Consider the following 21741-nt stretch of genomic DNA (forward strand, 5'->3'; position numbering starts at 1 on the left):
TGGACTGCACAAGTCACTCACAAGTAACATTCTCTGCCATTGCCAGCTGGACCTGGGTTGATGCTGTTGTACAGTGACCGAGGCTGCCCTTGCTTGTTCTTGATACATAGAACAAACGTGTTCCTAAGGCTGAAAATCCCAAATTCTTAAATACACTCAATTTATCTATGGGAATATTAGAGAAAAAATTAACTAACATTCATGTGGGACAGAATACCAGTCCTCATCCTTAGCTTTCTATGGGCCTTTTGGTCCAAACAGTTCAGAGTACGTTTCTAGAACAGATTGTATTTATCTGCTCTGTGTAAAGATAAATGTAAAAAACAATCCTTTGAGTCAGCCTTGTGGCTGCTTTCATATCACACACCTTTACCATATGCTACTACTGTTCAGTTGTTAAACTATCCCTGCAAGCCAACCTCACTTCTTTCCAGAGCTATAATAGCACTCCAATAACTACTACTACTACAGGCATTCTGGGTTCTCCTGAAGTTCTCCAGCCAGTGACAATTTTTCTCCTGAGTCATTATACATCATGATGTTTTAAATTCAAACCTGTGATAACAAGGTGTACTTTGTTGTTCCATAGGGCTGCTGTGAGCTACAGCTAAGAAACTTGCTCCAATTCCTTAGCTTGGTCTGCTATATATACTGCTGGTGGCATGGAGACATAAATCAGGAGCATAATCTTTGGCTGCCAAAAATCCAGGTGTAGTTGCACTTATATGAGCAAAACCACAAATGTCAGTACCTTTGTTTTCCCCAACAGAGGTGAAATAAGTTATGCTTCTGAAAGCCCAGTTGTGCTGCTATGGCTGTTTTTTATGTAACTGCCATTCTGGGATTGCTTTGCCAGTCTAAACACATACATATTATACCAAGAGAGTACTCAGACTTGACTGGCACAATATATTGCTAAAGAAAACAGAAAAACTTGCAACTGCCATATTGCAAGGATACTGATATAACACATTTATCTCATGCTACATCTATAAATAACGCAAACCAACTTAAGCAGTTTTATGCAGCAAAACAATGGGTGCCAAGTATTTAATCTCCATGCTATGTGCATTTTGGACAGTTCTGCTTCAGGCTAAACCTTGGAGTACCTCTTAGAGTACACTTAGCACATTCCTGAAATGCATCTATCAGTTCTGCTCCTCTGCAGTCTAGTCCCTGTGATCTGAGGTTGCCCTGAAACATGAGCCAAAGCACAGTAAATAGGGACTATGAGAAAAATCATCTAAGGGCACCACTGATCAAACTAAGGTATTAATGTAGACCCCTCTGTAAATGCCAGACATTCAAGTGAGACATGACAGACATAAGGCAGATAAATGCAGCTTACTAAGACCTTGCTTGACTCTCTGGTTATTTCCAGTAACTTCACAGCAGAGCTAGTACAGTGAGAGAAAAAGCACCTTTTCTTGGAAAGCTCTCACCTTTTCTTGGAAGAAATCTTCACCTTTTTCACCGTTCACCTTTTTCTTGGAAGAGCACATTCTTTTTAACTAGAGGCAAAAGCCTCAATTATTGAATACTAATTATGTTGCACCACAAGAAGAGACACTACTGGCTCCACATATTCTCCACTTTATTATTTAATCTATCTTAATTAATGTCTGAAAAGCAATGTGGCTTCCTCCTCTGAACAGAAGCAATCAATGTGTTTATACAATCTGGTAGGTCACTGACCAAGGCTGGCTCTTTGCCTGTGGGGGCTGGCGTGCCAGATGAAGTATCCACTGAAAACCCTGCCTTTGGCACAAGGGGCAAGCTTGCAAGGCACCTCAGTGCATGAGTAGACACCAGTGTTCTCAGAGGCCACAAAAAGAACAAGCTTGTAAAATAAAGCTTCATAAAACCAGCTCAATTCCAGAACATTTTACTAAGCATATTTGAGCATATAATGATTATTAAGAATGTGCTGAAGTCCCATTAATTCAGGGCAAATTAAATAAAGACTAAATATCCTTCCAAGTGCTCATGTAAAGGCCAGCTTATACATTTGTTTAAATTCTTTTAAGTTAGTATTACATAACCATAATTGCAGAGACCAAGCATATAGCAGCATCACTACATTTCATATGCATTTTCATAGATAAAAAGTTATTCTGCATAAATTATTTTCATAACTGCTTCTACGCTATCCACAAATAATCTAAAGGAACTCAAGTCCCATACCTGTGTAACAATCATAGCTTCAGTGGAAGCTTTATCATCTGTTGCTGTTATGGTTTGGGGTTTCGGGTTTGGTGTTTTGTTGTTACTTATTTTCTGATCAAAAGACTACACCAGTGCATGCTGTCTTCTGCTCAAACTCCTCTGGAGAGGGATAAGGACTTCATGTGGGTTTTCGAACATTTTCAGAAACATTGAGGTTTTGCCTGTTGAGACAAATACTTAATAATGCACATACAGTTTTAATAAGTAATGTGATCATTCAAGCTGACAAAGAAAATAAGATAAATCACAGAATTAGGTGGAAATAAAACACACGCTGAATGTTTTAGAAAGATATTCGGAATATAGAGGTTATTTTACTCACCTGTTAAACCTAATACCTCCACTGAAGTCATTATCAGGTATTTGACTTTGCAGTCCTACTTGCTGTTTATGTTACTTTTATGTTCCAAGCACTTTTAAAAATATACACTGTCTAGACATACCTTACAGAACTCTGTGTAGAGGGACCATTTTGGCATGGTTGAATGCAAGTTATACTAGAACAGATATTCCATTCTGGTGATGATTCTAAATTCCTCAAATTAGTAAATATATATTTGATATACGTAAATAAGTTTATATATAATTTATAAATCTATTATTATTTTACCTATATATATAAAAAGTAGCTTAATCAGGCCACACAAAACTTCATGTTTAGAATAAAGGTCTCAGAGTGCCAGTAACTATTCCTGTGGCAGCCTGGATGCCTTAAAGCTCCACTGTCTGTCTTTGTCTCCTTGCAAAATAGTTGTTCTTTTTCCACTCAAGTTTCTGTTAGATAATCTTCAGAACATCTTTTAATGTAATGGATTTTCTTCATTATATTTGTTCTCTGCTAAATTAAATATGGCCTTCTCCATTTCTCCAACTTCTGGTCTGGTTTTAGTTCGCGTGTTTTTCTCCATTTATCTTTCTAGTACAAAGATAAAAAATTAATGTGAACCACCAATTACTTTTTTCTCATTCACGTTGTGTATGACTTCGATTGTAATTCTTGCCTACTCCACTTTGTACAGAAGTTTACGTTAATTATTATTTTTCTCCCTCATCTATGATCCTAAATGCAGTCTTTGTGTCTTCTGGTTTAAAAGATACAGAAAATTTCAGTACTTTAAGCTGATACTGCTTTTGCAGTCAGTTCCTAAGTTCTTGATACAGGAAGTTCCATAGATAGTTACTTTATATATTCATTTTATGTATTCAACATTTTCTTCACTCTGTTCACCTTAACTTGTATTTCACAGCATAAGCAATACTGATGGGTTATGCAATTCTCAGTTTATCCTATTGCCTTCCCAGCTGACTACAATACAGATTCTATTTTCACCAAGTCAAGACCATTTCCTAAATCCTCAGAAGCTATCAGCAAGACTTCTCTGCAGAAAATTAATCAGATGAAGAACATTAGCAATGTTCTATTACATGAATCTGAATGATACAGAACTAATTCCTCATAGCTAGCATTCCAGATAAATAGAGATGTTTGCTAAGCCATAAACATGCATTATTTAAGTTCAAGCTAAATTTGAAATGTAAGATGCTTTAATTATTTCCTTATTACTGCTTAGTATTTCATCACTTAATTTTGAAATTACTTACTTCCTCATGATATTAGGAAAACAGTGTGCAGGTCTTAGCAGTAGTCTGTCTTAATATTTATTTTGGTATATTTAATGTGTAACGATAAATATCAGTTAAGCTTTGAACATACTGAGAACCTCCAAAGGCTTAACTCATTCTCTGGTCTGTTAAGAGTATATTTATTAAAGCTGCTGCTAACAGGGAAACAAGACAATTACATCTCCACTAGTGTCCAGGTATAGCACAGCATCAAGACAGCCTGAACTTAGTGTAACACGAGTCTCAGGTCTGCCCAGGATCCAGACTTTTTCCACAGTGAACCTGGATTCTTGCCCTTCAGTAGCATTTTGTGTGGCTCTGGCTTTTCACTAAGGGAACACTGGGTTTGCTCTTCCTTTCCTATTATCTGTACTGTATCTCTGCTGCAATTATTTCCATCCTAGATTTCGTCTAGGTTGCCACCTTAACAATGACAATACCAGTTGCTTGTCTTCTCAAAGTGACTGTCAGTTTGAAAAGGTCACTGCTTGTAAAGCTAGAACTACCTCCAACATGGCTCCACCATTTTATAGACAAGAATATGCCAGTTCCTCTTCCTTTATGGGCTTGCTTGGCACATTCTAGTATTAAGATTTGAAGGATCCACTCCAGTCTGCAAAAGAGAAGGCAGATTCCAAGTGCCCTGAGGTCATGGCAGGAAAAGGGATGCTCCAGACAATGGTTTCAGACATTAAGTGCGTGAGAACCTTTGTGATTTCTACCTGATCTTGCTGTGCTTGGAATATCCAGCTGGGGCTAGTAACAGCTAATGGCTTTGGGGAGGGAGGTGGTGGGCACTTTAGTTGTCAGAAGTTGGAGAGTATTTCATGGAATTGATTACTGTGACACTTGGTCTGGGAGCATTCCAGTCAATACAATCTACTTACTAACCTGAAACACAAAGCAAAATAACCCAAACCTGGATTACTAGCTTTAAAGCAGCACTTTTCAATTTCTTACCTGGGTAAGACAAGTATAACCATGCAACAGCATGCAATTAAAAACCCCCAACAACTCACACATCCCAAAAAACAAATCCCCCACAAAAAACCCCCAGCTCTCTTAAATAAGTACCAGAAATGCACTTAACTTAAATCTCTTTCCTTGCTAATACCTCATAAAAGATTTTACATCGTCTTATCACACAAAGTTACAGGCACATTAACATAAACCCATGTGCAAAAATGCACAATTGATTAATGTTGATTGACTGTTCACCAGATACACTTTATTCTGATTCTAGTTCTGAATACACATGTAAACAACAATTATGAAATAATTTTAAGGAAAAAATACAGATATGTTTACAGATATTTTAATGTTTCTTCCACTACCATTTTGATAGAAGACAGGAAACAAAAACCTTGCAAACACATTACTTAAAAAAGATGTTATATATAAGCAAACTTAGGAAAATGCCGTGCAATAGTTCCCTATTTACACTTTTTTCCTTTATATCCTTTAAACCTCATATTTGCCCTTTTATTGTTAAAAAATAATGCTATAAAAATACAATACTCTGTTAACTTTAGCTACAGTTTATTTTTTCCAGTGGATTTATTGCAACTATAATTTACACACAGTAAATTATGCACTTCATGAATACCTTATATGACCATTTGCTACTATGTGTGCTGCAGTCCTGATCCTGTTTTCACTGAAGCCAATGACGAAACTCTTACAAGCTTCAGAAGTTAAGCACACACCTCGCTTCATTAACTATTCTGACATAATACAAAGTTACATCAGAGGTTTCAGTTCTTTAGTGTTTATTTTAATTGTCAGAAAAGGCAAATCCCAAATTTAGAATTTTTATTTAAGCAAAGCAAAATACATTATTATCATCTGGTTTTATATCTAAACCGACTTGCTTTTCTTTTGCCTATATGTAAAAAATAAGAATAAACTTTTATTATTACAAGACTACTTGTAATAATAAAAGAAAATAGTAAAATAGTAAAAACTAAGGCTTATAAATGCTCTTAGCATGAAATGGCATGCAAACAGTTTGCTCGCCGTTTAGGTAATGTCTTCAAAGAGAATGTCGTGTTCAAATACACACTGGTGATTTTTTTCATGAGGTATAAAGAAGTTTGCTATGCACACTCCCGGTAAGAGCAACCCATTGAAGCAGAGTTTTGGTTTTCAATATGCATTTGTCAAATTCAAATTGAAGACAGCTATGGCGATTTCTCTGCAACTAAAAGTTACAATACCTTTTTTTTCCCCCCCCCATACAAATATATGGTTTAAACAGTCATCAAAAAAATACAAGAGGGCTGAGCACTTCCTACAGCTCAGAAAGGCAGGCTGGAAAGCTCCAAGTTTGAAACCACGTCCAACCCAACAAGACTGTATTGATCATCTTGCAATTAAGGTGGTCAAAAAGTCATTTATATAGACTTAATCAACAACCTGTGGCTAACCATGCAAGTAGTCCTGGTGTCTAGAAGCTATTTAAATATGCAAATACAATGGAAATAATTGACTAAATGCTGCTTTAGCATCTCCTGGCAATTAGAGATCTGGGAATGGCCCCTCACAGTACTTCACCTCAATGGCAAATCTAATTTACTGCTGCCTCCATTACAGAAACACACGAGCTTGAATACAGAATAGTTGCACATCTTTGGGAAGAGTGGTAGAAATCCTGCTACTTTGTATTAATTCATCAGAGGCTTGTAAGAGGAATACATTCAGTATATATAGAGAAAAAACCCTGCATCGATCCATTACTAACTTTATATTCAGCATTCAAAATAAGTCAAAAGAGAACACCAATGGCAGCAAAATAACTTAGGGTTTTAAAATATCTTGGTATTAGCTAGAATCTTCTATCACCTACACTGGCACTGAATAATTGGAAAAAAGCATGCATTTAAATAGCTTTTTAATTCACAGATATCAGGACATATGAAATGCATCTTAATACCCAACTTTTTCGGCAATAGAAGACCATAATAATGTCACCTTAAACAAATAGCTATTTTTACTAAAAAAAAATCTAAGAGCAATCACTCCAGGCTTTAGCATACTATACCAATAAAGACATAAAGCCAAAATTGCACATGTACAAAACAGCCGATATATAAACTTCATATTCAGCTTCTGTTTGCTGAATTCCTTACCTGTCTGCTGGGGAGGAAGATAAGAAAACTGACGTTGCTAATTAGACTATCGGGAAACAAGATGGCACAATACAAATGATTTTATTCCACTCAAAGATAAGCAAGTCTGCTCCCATGATTCTTTCAGCAAAAAGTGATCAGACTGAACTAAATCTCCTATCTATTCTCAATCAAGTTTTAGAAAAAAGCTCTATTGCTGTACTATCTAGGAAAACAAACAGAAAGAACCCCCCCTGCTCTGCCCTCCCCAGGCACAACATTGCACCATGGCACTGCTGAAAAGTTTGTTACTAAAGCATTTAATGCTATAAAGATAAAATACATTCATTTAAAACACACTGGCATCAGTTACACAATCTTAAAAGGTTGATAAAACCTTCAGGTAGAACAATAAAGGCAGCAAATGTTTCCCCTCCTCAGAACTGAAAAGATGTTTAAGAATCTACTTAAAACATCCCAAAAACTAAAACCAAAACACCCACAAAAATCAGTGACTCCATCCTGGGCAGAGATGGCCTTGCCCTGGAGGCAGAGTGATATTGCAAAAATTATTTCTGATGGCAAGGTGCTACTTAATGACAAAACAGTTTCTTTTGGTTTTACCCAAAGGATTTGTGAGCCCTGATAGGGTATGCTACCAATTTATTTAAACCCTTCATTTCCTTGCTATTTTTAGCTTGTGGAGGCTGGCACAAAACATTTACTAGAGCTTAATGGCTTGTTCTCTCATTGCTATTATTACAGACCACTGAAATGGAAAGTTAAGTGTACAGTTTGAATTCATAGGTGCTTGTTTTCCACTGGTTGTCTTCTACATTGATCATGTTGCGCTCTGTGAAAGTAACCCATCCTTCAGAATCAACGAGAAGGACTGTGTTAGTCCTGAAACAACAGAAGGGTAAGAGGTTAAGTCTTGTGTCTGTGATATACATTTGCAGAGTCCCAGCTCTCAGTCCCAAAGGTTTTAGCTCATTTTTTTTCTTAACCACATCACCACAACACTAGCAGGGCACAAATCATCCAGGCAAGTTCAAACAGGCATTTTCAGTCCCTTCTTCTGTCACTCCACTGCTCCAATTCCCTGTTGCACTTGCAGCAGCTGACACAAAGCTGCTCATATAGAAAGTATGATAAAAGGTTAAACTTTTTTTAGTGTCAAGTGTTCCATTCAGAAGTAGCATAAACCCAAGTTTTTCTTCACAACCTACACATACCCTGATGGGCTATTCATATCAGTGGTACTCTTTCATTCCTTCCTTTTAAATCTATTGTCCATTAATACTTAAACATCATTAATTATTATCACAGGACACTGATACATGATCACAGAGAAACCTTTCTCTCTGTAGGAACCTTCCAAAGACTACATCTGTTTTCATGAAAAGCAGATTCCATTCATGCATCTATGCCATGCTGTCATGTGTGAGCTATTGTTTCTCTATGGGCACTGCAGTACCCTGCCAGACAGAGATAGCTGACAGAAGTAGGAGTTTTCCACCATCCTGATGTGGTGGCCTTCCCCAAGTCATTTCACAGTTGTTCACCCATGTAAAAAAGTCCTTCATTTCCTCAGAAGAATGTTATGAGGCCTAATTAACAGCCTCTATTCACTAAGCCATGTTGCTAAGGGAAAGGTAAGTATAAGCATGCAATTACAGCAGCAGGGAAGACTTGAAATGTAGTGTTAATTCACCAGTAAGAGGTCAGCATTTCTACTGAGTTATCCTTGTTTCCTTTGAAATAGCTAGACTGCAACCTGTGAAGCAAAAGAAGGAAGATGCTGCTTTACTGTTTTAAGTCATCATTATCCATATTTAAAATGTTCTTTGAATACATTTTATAGAGATACTCAGTTTTGGCAGTGCTTTCTTGGAATACTAACTCAAAATACTTACAGAAGGGAGTGCTCTCTGCTTAGCAATTTACATCTCTACAGAGGAAATACTATGGCTGATTATGCCAGAGAGACCAATCTGACAAAATTGTTGGCAGACTTTTAAAGTAGGAATTCCCTACCAGCAGCAATAGGGTTCACCTATAATTTTGTCCCATCAAAGATTAAATGCAATATTCATTGCATTATTCTATTCTTGCAGCTTTGGAAGAACAGTCTGAGCAGAAAGTAAGAATATCTCAGTAAAAACAGCAGTATCAGTTAAGGGAAAGTGGAAATAACATGTTCTTTTGAAAAAGAGTAATAGGTTTTTAATGTATGAAAATGGCAGCTAAAGAAACCTCTAACTATGCAGATCACACTATTCTCACTCTTGAAAAAGAAATGTGTTCTGTAATTCTGCAGTATCTTTGGTAAGATCAAAATTAGAGGTGGTCAGATCTGCTACTACACTAGGGAACTGTATTATCTTGCCTTCAAAAACCAAAGCTATGTCACGCTCCCCACCAAAGTTGAGCCATGTGTGCTTAAAATGCCCATCAGTAGTAAATCTAATAAACCAGAATACTGAGCAAGGAAATAGTTCATTGAATTATACTTGATTAATACCTAAATAAGTTTAAAGCAATCAATATAGAATTAAAACTTATAGCAGTATAATTTTGATTGGAGATATGCTTTGATCCAGTACACATCTATTTCCGACTATGAAGTTTCTTACCTTGTCCCATAACCTGGGCAACGAACACAAATAGCTGCATACTCATTCAGTACAGGACGGATGTAATCCTTCCCTTGCTCTTCAATTGCAGGGTCTGGTAATTGACTGAAAAAAGTAGTAATAAAAATATGAATACTGAATTTTCCAATACCAACACATTCATCCCTCTTGAAGCAAGCTGTGTTGTCTGAGTGGTTCATAAATACCGATCACTTTTCAAAAAGTACAATAGTGTGAATTGTGTTCGAAACTAAAGTATGAGGAAAACCAAGATAAAACAGCTTCTAAGTTCTTTCACAAAGAGATTCTTTCAAGCTTTTGAACTTTTGTCTCACTTTAAGAAATATTTTTCATATCTTGACAATTTTTTCACTTTCCTTGTTATTCTTTGTCTGTCTTCCTGGTATTTTAAATTAAAACATTAATGATCAAGTAATTTGATGCCTGAATCAAATCACATGAACAAGCATTTTTCCAGTTAGACTCGGAATTCTTTTTGTGTCAAAGGAAGACCTTTCTGCTTCCTTTGATCTTACTTGGAATACCTGGGAAACACCTAGGACAATCCCTAAAATAAAATCTGTGAAGATGCATCAGGCGACAAAGTGAGCTTGCAACCACCCAAATTTCTTGATATATATTCCTATCAAAGCTTGAAAGATGTTTAGAAACATAATTTTATTACAAAGCATGTCAAGCTTTGTTTATTGTAATTAAACAATCCCACAGAAAAGATGCTAAGGTCACAAAGGTTACTGCAACAACCCTACATCCCTGGCTTTCCACTCACGTCACCAGAGCATATTCTCAAATGCTAGCCATGAGTACAGCTTCCTATTTCAGGAAAGATTCCAATGTTATTTATCAAATTTATCAATTTAGCAGCAGGTTTTTGTGTTTGATTTTTAACTTCTTCCATCTTCCAAGAAATAATCCTGTTTCTGCCTCCTAGAACAGACCCACCTATAGTTGTACCTATAATATTGTAATAATTCAGCAGCCTATCGGCTGTACAGTGAATGTTGGGAAAAAGGGCAGAACAGAGCAGACTGATCAATTCAACCTCATTTTCAGAGCTCATCCTGACCTGTAGAGGAGACTGTGCAATTTGTTATACTCTAACTGACCTTTACATCTAACTGGGATCATTTTCTTTGTTGCTGTGGTGGAGGAGAGAACCTCTGGGTGTTTCAGGGAAAAGCAAGAATAGGTGTGAACAGAGCAACTAAGCTCTTCTGATGCCTGTGCTGGGCATACGGCTGGAGCATACCATGATGTAACAGAGAGGGCACATAGCAGGACACTTCAGCTCCTGAGAACCATCAAGCTTGTATCTCATACTCCACCACTGGCTGTTCTTGTATACTCTGCACAACAGGCTCTCCAGCTTAATGACCCTAAGCAGTTTTAAAGAGACTGGAAGGAGTGCAGTACATCCCTGAGATCAGTCATAGGTGGGGCTAAAGCAGAAGAGAGGGGATAAAGGACAAAATCCTGTATCCAGCTGGAAAGAAGGGAATTCTAAGAGTAAACCACTTAATTCCTGTAACATACACAAAGTGATCATAAAGTAATATGCAATAAGATACTTTAAGAAAGTTCAAAGCTAGTGCCTATGCATGTATTCAAGATGAAATTATCTTTTCATAACAAATACGAAGTGTGCTTTGGAAATATTACAAACTTAATATTAAATATTGCTTTTTGTAAGTATTTCCATTTTATAGTCACATTATTTCAGATGAGATCATACTGAATTATTGAACATTAAGATCACTTGGACTGTAATGTATCTTATCCCTTTGTCTTTTTACTAGTAAAAGGTAAAGTGTAACATTTTTTATGAGAAATCCCTTCATCTGGTATCAGATTAAAAAGTAATTAAGTTGGCTTAGTAGACTTCCCAATTGCTACTCACTGCTCAGATGTCCAACTCTTATGTAAACATCTATTTCGAACCACTGAAAAATGCCACAAACATGAATATTGGCATTAAAATTGACTGATAAAGGTAGGAAACTGGACCTTTATACCAGAAACAGCTTTGCTTCAACACAGATCACACCCTAGACAGGTAAAAATCAGGCAAAACATGAAAATACTGGATGGTGAGCAATGATATGAATATAGACTGCAGCACCTCCTTTACTCCATGTCTGGACACTGAAATGGTATAAATTTCCTTTACTTCTAAACATCTAGCTTATAGTTCCTTGTGTAGCAAGTCATGAGTGCAGGAACCTTGCATACTCAAACTCATCTCTTGGGAACTTCCTGGACCAGAGGCCTACAGCAGAATTGCGCAAATACACCCCCAACTCCTTCCCCCATTTAGCCTAAAACAATTGCACTTTTGAGGAAGGCAGCTGGTTCTACTTTGAAAATAGCTTGCTTCTCCACCCTCTGTCTACACTCTGGGTAGCACCACAGAGTAACTAGCAGCTACTAACACAAACCTCCTCCTGTAAACAAATGTTTACCCTGTGTGCAGTAAGAAACGGAACCTTACCCTGCAGCGACCCTCCACAAGCAACTTACAAATCCCTTGTTTTGCACTTACTACCCTTACTAAGAGAAGTGTAATCTTTAAAAGGGCGCAGATAAATCAGGGTACAGTCTATGAGTACCAAGACTGCAGTAATAATGTTCACTGTACCTGCTGCTTAAAAATCAATATTGTTGAAAGTCAGTCTCTGTGGAGACAAAGAACCCTACTTTTACCCTTCATTACCCAGCTTTAGTCAATTAAATTAAGACTAAAGTTTATTTTCTGTCAAAATAATTTCTAGATGCAACTTTTAAAACGGTCATAACACATCATGTCCTTACGGCTGTTGATTATTCATCACTGTGAGAAGCTCCTGCACCAATTCTTCTTTGGTAAGGTCTTGACTTCTCTTGACCACCTCTGTGAAAAGCTGCTTCCCATATTCAAGTTTCTTCCATGGTGTATCCAACAGAGAATTACTCAATCCATATATTCCTATAACATAATAAAAAACCAGTAACAGTCAGCTGTTTACAGACCAGTCCCTGTGGACCACTTCTAGCTGCATAGGATCTACATACTCACTAAATAATGTTCAGGAAGGTGGTGGTGGTGGTGGGGATCAATTTAATTGCAACGGGTGTTCTGGTGATTTGCAGTTGTCATTACACATTTCACAAGTTTTATAAAAGTTTAGGTGTTCCCCAGCTAATCTTTTCCTGCAGGTAAGCTGTAAAACACATGTCCCATTCCTAAACGGGAGACTACAGCAGGCATGTCTTGCACTAGGCCATGCTTAGGCACTTTTCTGTGCTAATGTTCAGTGCTTTGTTTCACAGTTTTACTCTAATCCATATTCGCAGCAGTTACTTTTAACCTCTGGTTTGCCAAACTGTGAAAAAGGTACAACAGAACTATACACACTTTTTGCAGTCTAGTCTTTTCCAGGTTAGCTACATTAATCAACTTATTTTTGCCTCCGCTTTTACTCTTGAAAACCACTGCAAAGCAAAATCGGATATCAAGGAGCTGTCTCTTTAGAAGTACCCTACATTTCTCACCACAATCCCAACAACTAAGCACAAAGATTAACAAACCTCATCTCTCCCTAAAGGCAGCCACGTACGCAGAAAAGGAATTAGTTGTTGAGGCATGGAAACCAGAACTACCTTTGCTACAGTCTACAGATACCTAAAATCTGTAATGCTGTTTCCAACTACAACAAGCAGCCAGGTTTTTTTTAAGTATTTGTATTAAAACCTGTTTTGTGCCTGTAGGTGTACAAAATCTAATAGTTATTTCCAAGAATTTAGGCTGTGATTGCAACAGTAGCTATTTGCCTACTGGCGGCAACATGTTGGCCATTAACCTAAGCAGGCAAAATAAGCCACTGTCATTAACTTTTATTAGCCAGCTACGCTGCTCAGAGCCTTCTGTGTGTCCTTGTCCATTTAAATTGGCTTTTTGGTGATGAATTCTGGAGTACTGCTCTATATAGTTGCTAGCATAGGACTGGATTTTGAATATACACCTGATAAAACAGATTAAAAAAAATTAAAATTAAGCCAACTCTGTTCCTAAGGGAGTGTAGGCACACTATGCCCTTCACACTACTGGGTAAGGAGATTTTGAGTCAAATCCCTGAACCTTTGAAAATTCCATTCCTCAAAGCAGACATCTGTCCTTCAGAGTTACCTAAGGAGCATCCCACTAACTGTGGGTTCACTGTCATGAATAGAAGCTTTTAACAAACTATTGATTCTTTACTGAAATTTATTAGTAAACACTTAAATGAATTTAAGGATTGTGTTGGTTTTTTTTTTTTAAGAATGCAAAGAAAAAGTTGTGAAGACAATGCTTAAACAGCTGGATTACTAGAGCAATACAGCTACATTCTGATTCCTTTAAAATAACAAAAGGTAATATTCAGACCTTTCTGAAGAAAACCTACCAGCATTTAGGAAAACAGGTTCTGGTTCTCCTTTGTTTCCATAGTAGCAAATTACATCTCCTTTGGTGGTACTGAAAAATATAAATAAGAATTTCTTCTTGAAAAACCATCAGCTTCTATATTTGATTACGCTCTAATTTAATGCAATTGTCAAACACAGCAAGATGCTTCTCCCACTGCTACTCCTATGATACCACAGCCCTGAGACTGATGAGTTATATTACTCTCCTCCTCACAAAAGACTGTATTACCTGTATCACTGTCAAAGATTACATTATCATATTTAATCATAACTATAATAAAATTCAGTAAAATCCCACAACTGCTGCATGGAAAGTAGCCAGGCCTAATGACAAAAACCTGTACAGTTTTGAATAACTGAAGATTAGTTACTTGGGGAAAGGAGGCATGTTAAAACAAAAGGATGTCATCACAGCAAGTAACTTTTTCCTATCATCTCTTTTGAATCACTACCACATTTTAAGAGGCTGACTACTGTGGGCCATTTTACCTGGCAGAAGCACATTTTGAGGCCCACATATCACAGTGTCATAGGGCATGTCTGGGTCCCTGAAGTGACAGATACGTATTTTCAGGCTGTTGTCAGATAACTTTACTGTTTGTAAACTCCCTCTCTAATTGCAGGTACTGGTTTCAACAGTCACTCTCTCTTGTGCACAGTGTAACAGGGAGGAGGATCTCACATGACATTCAAAGACAGCTTCCAACACTGGGAGTAACTCTCACTTGGCAGAGGTGAGATCAGCATATCTGAATTGCATAGATTTTTAAGCTGTTGTACTGATACTGACAACATAAATACCAAATCAACTGATAAGGAAAAAAATAATCAAGGAAGTCAATAAGCTTTGTGTGCTTGTGGGAAATGGAGCATGGGGAATGGATTGCCATTAGATGGCTCACTCTCAACATCCCTCAATCCCACCAGCTGACATGAAACAGTGACTCCTCAGGTTGCTACCAGTTGGTGGGGTTTGGGTGGGCTTTCAAAATAAATTTGCCAGGACACAGCCATGAAATCATATATTTCCCTCTAGTGATTTACTCATTCACAGTGGAAAAGAGTACTATTCAAGTTACCAACAAATACATTCTGATTGTAGTTCAGCTTTTAATATCCTCCAAGCTCTAGCTCCTTAGACAGTAGATAGACTTTTTGAATGAAAAACAAACAAACCCCCCCCAAAAACCCCAAACACAAAACTTGCAGTTAAGATTGAATTTGGATTGAATAGCATAAAACATAATATAGTAGAGAAGCCATTTCCAGCTAAGATAAAACCACGTATCTGTGCCTCAATGCAAATAAGAGTATATAGAATGCAATCTCATTAACAATGTACTAGAAGTTAAATTGCTCTGCATAAGCTTAGCATCCGCTACTCAAACCTTAATAACAAGCAAAACAGCCTTGATTTAGCTGTTTATATTCTTCTTAAAAAGCCATTCTGAAAGATGTTCCATAGCATTCTTTGCAAGACAGCCAAATGAAGAGGGAAGTATTAACTTAATTATACAAGTCAGAAGAGGCAAGAGGAGGAATAAAAAACCACCCACATAAAGCCAAAATAAAACTGTGTTTCCCCCTCTGTGCACTACTCTGCCCCTCCCAAACACTTGAGACTTTTCTGGTGCCTTACGGAAATATGTCCAAGTTTTTCAGTATAGTTCAAAGACAGTAATTATAGCAGGTGGTATTTGTGGTTTGATGCTTTTATTGTTAAATATCATAAAAAGCTCTCAGTTATTCTATTTACAATTTACCTGCTATTAAAAGAGATGTGGCATTTTCTGAACTTTCCTCCAGTGGCTTAAAAGACATTTATTTTCCTTACCTTTGTTTTATTTTTAATATTAAGATCCTTGTTCACATTTACCTTATGCTGATCTCAAGACTCCTCACTGACCACCCCAACTATGCACGGATGACTGCCCACATCAGAATCATGCTTTAGTTTCAGCAGGGCACTGAATACCAATTGCTTCTTTCCTGTTCTAGCCCTAATTCTTATGCACTAAAGATTTCTACTAGTCTCTGCTAGAGCTCTCACGGAAATGTATTATCTGTGATTCAGTAAAATATTCTTATCCATCAATAAAAAAGCAAAAAAAAGGCATATTAGTGAAAAGGCCATTTGTTTCTTTACCCCATTTGGAGTACTTGCATTGGGAACACCTAGATAGTCCATTACAAAAGCTGCTGAAATAAAATAGAAGCAAAACGCAAGATATGACCACAATTTTCTTTCCTTAATGTCTCAAGATGCAAATTTCTGTTCCACTACCACAGCTTAACTTCTGTATATGACCCATTTATGGAATCTGTTAAAAGTGTTGTATTTTCTTAATCAGAGACAAAAGGGGTTTTTAAATCATTATCTTTAAACACACTAAGGCAGTGAAATACAGCATTTTTAATGAACATGAGAAAGTGCTGCTGAAAAGTATGGGTGGAATTGAAAAAGAATTCTATTAGCAGCCACCTGAACTTCCCTTCTATTTCTTGAGACTCCTTCAGATACAAACAAGTTCTGTATTAAAATTTACATAGAATAAAAGGTATAGTTTGTTCTCGAGCAGGTAAAAACAGCAATCAAAACAACAGCTGTTTTCACCATATGGGTAACATCTTCTTTGTTGAATAAGCTTAAGTATTAGAAATAAATTCTGGAAGAGTGAGAAAAATCTAATGAAATATTCACCTGTTATGCTGGTTCCGCAAACTTTCTTGCTAGTATACATGTCTGCAGAAATATTTGTATGAGAAAAATGAGCAAAACTTCCATTTCTGAAGCCATTTTTATAGTCACACCATATGCAATAAGAAGTCTTTGACTCTTTTTCTTATCACTAGCTCCTTCAGTTACATCACCAAGATATTGTACCTTTAAGTTAGATGGATGCTACTATTGTCTAAAACTTCAAATGTAAGACTCCCATATACTCACTCTTCCCTTCACTGGATTCTGTCAGTTTTTCAAGAAGAAAAAAAAACCTTTAGATAGCCGGAGAAATTAAGCCATACTTTATTTGGCTGTAAATACTAAGCTACATACCTGAGATGCCTGGGACCTTACAGGAATAAAAAAAGAATGGAGTTCCAAGGATCAACAGTTCAAAGGATTGAATCCCTTGGCAGCTAAAAAGGACAGCATTGAGCTGAGCTGTCATTAAGAGACCAGTCTGACTTCTTGGTCCCAGTCACATGCCAGGACACAAGAAGTTGTACACTCAGTGTACACTGGGACACTGCACTTTCTGTAAACAGGGGCAAAGAAAAAGCACTGTGTGAGTAAAGTATCTTAGGTCACCTGAAGCTGCTGAATAGTGTGTTTCATGGATCCAACTATTTGTGTTGTATCTCAAAAGCAAGAAGTAGTACTTCGAAAAATATAATCCATAAATAAGATACAGTTGGAGTTCATGCAATACAGACAGTGACTAAGCACAGGGAGAACAAATAAACTAAAGTTAAAAAAAACAAGGGAAAAAAAGTTGGCTTCTAATGGCCTATTTTAAGACATTAACACTTGCATCATTAAGAAAATTAATACTACCACAGCAACTAGAATACATAAAATGCTCGTAAAATACTGTCATGGTTTAAGCCATGTGGTTAAACCACGACATATATTTAAACAAATAAAGCAAAATCATTAACGTCATTACAGTTTAAGTTTATTTTCAGTTAAGACACCAGTAATTACACAGACTATTTTACTGGTCCATTAAATATTATCTTTTCAAATTGTTGAAGCTGTACCTGCTGTAGAAGATCTACAAAGAAAAGAGAGCAGAGCAATTGTTATCACCTGAGGTCTGAAAACACAGAGTTTTAGATAGAAAGGTGGACAAATGGCCCAAGCAAGCCTTTGAACACAGCTGTAAGTTCTGTCATAAACGAGACCACAGGCTGAATAAGTAGGCACTGTTGGCTTCCTTTAACAACTGCTTTTTATGTTAAAGAGTATTATCTAGCATCTGTGCTGAGATGCTTGTGACTCACAAATTCACTAACAAGCTCACCTGGAGTTGAACAAAAAGATGGGGAATACATACAAACTGCAGGGTCTCTAATTCAGGACATCTGTATCTTATTGTTTCTACATTCCACATTCCTCCAGATGTGTGTTTTCTATTACCTGTACCTACCTCCACTGCAACACTGCTGCTGTCTTCTGTCAAAGGGCTATAGCTTTCCAAGAGACTTCTGAAATAAAGTACTTCCAAAATTTAGTTCACTGTGCCAGTCAGCTACTCTTTCTTTTAGCATTTGGCTCCACCTTCTCTCTTCCTACTGTTTACAGATAGTCAGTACTCAACATCAAGGCAGAAGCCAAGATGAAAAAATTACTGAAGCTTGATCACAGCAATAGCCTCAAAATCTTGTCCTGGGCTCACATTCCCTTTCCTCCCAGCTTCACAAGTATAGGTACCAAATTCACTGAAGAAGGAATAAAGGCATAATTAAAGTGATGACAATAGGACCCAGTATTTTTTTTTTAAATCCCAGCCATAGCTGACAGCAGGTAGAGAAGAAACTAAACCTACATAAAAATTATGCTCCTAAATACATAACTCTGTCCAAAAAAATGTAAGCAATAATAAAAGTTCTAGGAAATACTCTAAGGAGTATAAATCTCAGTAGTAACAGATGCTTCGCAGCAACATGGAAGCCACACAGGGTTTGCCACAATTACTTCCTAATACTGATGCAATAAAAGCAATGTCGTTCTGCACCCCTGCCCTGCTTCAATTTCAAGGTGGCTCTGAGTCATGTTCAGCAAAAATACAGACAGAAAGGAAAAGAAGAAAAGTAATGAGGCAATAAAGCTCCGCAGGGTGTGGTTATCACCAAGGGATCATTCCCCTGGGCGCTGAGCTCCGGTCCTCTAACAGGATGAATGTTTTACAAACAAGGACATTGGATTGTTTTATGAATAACTTGTGCATATATTTTTTGTGCAAGGACAAAAGATGAAATTGGCAGCTTGAAATGCCAACCAGTTGAAACTACTGTGAGAATCTCACAGATTCTCTTCTCTTCAGTGTTCCTGAGATAATCAGAAAACTCCTTCTGTTCTGAAGCTAAAAACAAACAAGCAAACACCAAACCACCAACTATGAAGCCCAAACATTTTTGTACATACACCACCTACCATCAAACAGAACAGTGAAAAGAATACTGGATACTCGTAGCATACAAAGTCTGCTTTAAAGCAGTACTCTGATTTTTGTTGTCAGGGTCTAAACATTTCTTTGGTGGTGTCCTAATTTTTTGAGCCAGGCAGAAGCTGACACCAGAGGGAAGAGATAAAAGAAAGAAGTTTCTCAGAAGCTTTTTTCCTTCTCTTGACATTGGACTGTCCATCTCATTAGACTTGCAAATGACTGAGGATCTACGCAAAAATATTTCAAAGGTGGTAGTACAGAACACATTAGAGAAGTACCTGGACACCTGATTTGCATGAGGAAGTCACAGGCAGCAAGACCGATGTACCATAGAAGGTGGTATTAGGACAGACAATGCATGAGAAGAAATGTAAGTGAGCTTACAGAGCAATCATGATGACTTGCCCATCTACATTCGTTCCACACCAGCAGCCTGACCCTATCTCACTTCTTACTGGTAAGGATCCTAACCTCTGGAGAGCAATCAAATCCCTCCTACGCAACCTTGTCTTGATAACCATACTGAATGAGAGAGCCCATGTTTCTAAAACCTGGTCACACCGTTCAGGTGTTTTAATCTTATGAGGCCCTGCACTATGAAGCATTCAGTTAACTCCCAAACACTTTCTTTGGCTTGCTTTTACCTCAATGATGCTGCTACATAACTAACCTACTATAGATTTCCATATTAAAAAAGAAAAAAAATACATATAGTGTCTCATGATACTTATATATATATAAAAACACACTTTAAACCATGTATTACATATTGTATTTTTGTGTATCTATTCCCCTCACCATACACACATTCCAACCCCATTGTTTTGGGGGATCTGCAGTTTCAACTGGAACTCAGTCCTAAAACCTATTATTAACCAAACTCTCCAGATCAGAACATGAAGAATAAGTTCTAGTACGTAATCTCCATTTTCAATACATTACCAAATTAGTCAGTACAGGTGATCATATAGTTTACTACATTTCCCCTGGAGGGACTGAAAACTGCCTGTCACAAGGGAGAACAGAAAAGCTTACATGAAAGGCCTTTTTCTGCACCTCCTTCCACTTGTTTTGGTAAGGACAATTCATCTATTCCTCATGGAGAAAGTGATTCACTCCTATTACACAGGGATCTTATTGCACATAAACAGTATGGGCTTTAACTGGCAACTTGTCAGAGACCCTAAACTTGCTGGGAGAGCGACAAGAAGCTGCCACTTCAGTTTGTCTTTCAGGGCAGTCTGTATCACATACTTGGCTGTATGGAACACAAGCAAGATACTGCCATGACAGCCTTAATGCAAGTATTGATATATCCATGAAAGTCTGAACAACTGTAGCAACTAGATTCCTTGGACATAAACACAGGTTTCCCCAAGAGAAATGCTGTCCCAATTATTGACAAAAGCAGCTCACTATTACTTCACATATTATCACAAAGAAAGAAGGAAAACTGCTCTGAATCTTAAGCAGACATTTTTTAAGAGACCAGTCCAGCCTCTGATAAACTTGTTCCTCTCTAATCAGACCTACTGACAGCCAAAATTGAACGAGTAGCAACACTGCTTTCTTAAAAGTTAATTCTGCAGCCACACAAGACTCCAAATAGAGTTTGCCATATGCCATACATTCAACGTAAAAGTACATTTAGTATAATGGGATAAGTATTCATGACTCATATACTCAGCAGGTATAGCCAGATGATAAACTGAAAAGATTAGAAAATGAAAAGTACTGAGCATTTTTTCAATACAGTATTCTTATTAAAACCAGAAATGAATAGCGTTAAAATTGACATCACGAGATGCCACAGAGCAAACAGATCACACTAAAAGTGACAAAACCCATGCACATTTAAGATAAGAGTCACACCAAACTGTGGAAATGAACTAGATTTTACAACCCATATGGTTGTTCCCAGCACTCCTCACATCATTGCACCTGTATCATTTAGCACACTGTCATCATCATAACAGAGAGAAAATACACATTTCTTCTTCTGAAATGTGTACCTGAAAACACAAACATTGTAAATCTCAATGTGCTGCTTACAGCCATCAATATCATGTGCTCAGATATACTCCTTCCCAACAGTGCTTCATTTACACTTTCAATTTGAGTTTCCTCTCCATTTTACACCACCCTAACAGAGCCAATCACTATCTGTTAATACATGTTAAGAACAGTCTTCAATCTTTACTTTGAACAGTAACATGGTCCAACAAAATAGCATCCACCACAATAACATTTTCTATTTACATGAAGTGTAGCTTCCATTTATATACTACATTTCTCACAGGAGTACTTCTAATTTCCTAAAATGACAAGTTTACATCTCTTATAGAAATTGCTCTGCATCATTAGCTTGGCAAGAATTTCATTTCAGAGTATCCAAGACTAAGGATGTGTCAAAATGGAGAAGTTAATCAACACATACAGCTTTCAGAGTGATACTCAGCAAGGAATTATGACCTGCATCACCACAGAAGACTATTCAATTGAGCATACAATCCCGTA

The 21741-nt window shown here is 37.2% G+C and overlaps 1 protein-coding gene across 2 annotated transcripts in view; it reads right to left on the reverse strand.

Moving 5' to 3' along the window:
* Positions 1-7042: 7042 nt before the first annotated feature.
* The window catches only part of TANGO2 (transport and golgi organization 2 homolog), a 41865-nt gene continuing 27166 nt past the window's right edge, over positions 7043-21741 (reverse strand). For both annotated transcript variants that reach the window (XM_030500646.1, XM_030500645.1), the window contains 4 exons: positions 14032-14102; positions 12422-12575; positions 9593-9697; positions 7043-7859 (listed from right to left, as the gene is read on the reverse strand). In XM_030500646.1, the coding sequence (XP_030356506.1) occupies positions 7739-7859; positions 9593-9697; positions 12422-12575; positions 14032-14102 (451 nt within the window). In that variant the 3' untranslated portion in view covers positions 7043-7738. The remainder of the gene's footprint in view (positions 7860-9592; positions 9698-12421; positions 12576-14031; positions 14103-21741) is intronic.

This window comes from Strigops habroptila, chromosome 11 (genome assembly GCF_004027225.2).
Source record: "Strigops habroptila isolate Jane chromosome 11, bStrHab1.2.pri, whole genome shotgun sequence".
NCBI classification, from domain to species: domain Eukaryota; kingdom Metazoa; phylum Chordata; class Aves; order Psittaciformes; family Psittacidae; genus Strigops; species Strigops habroptila.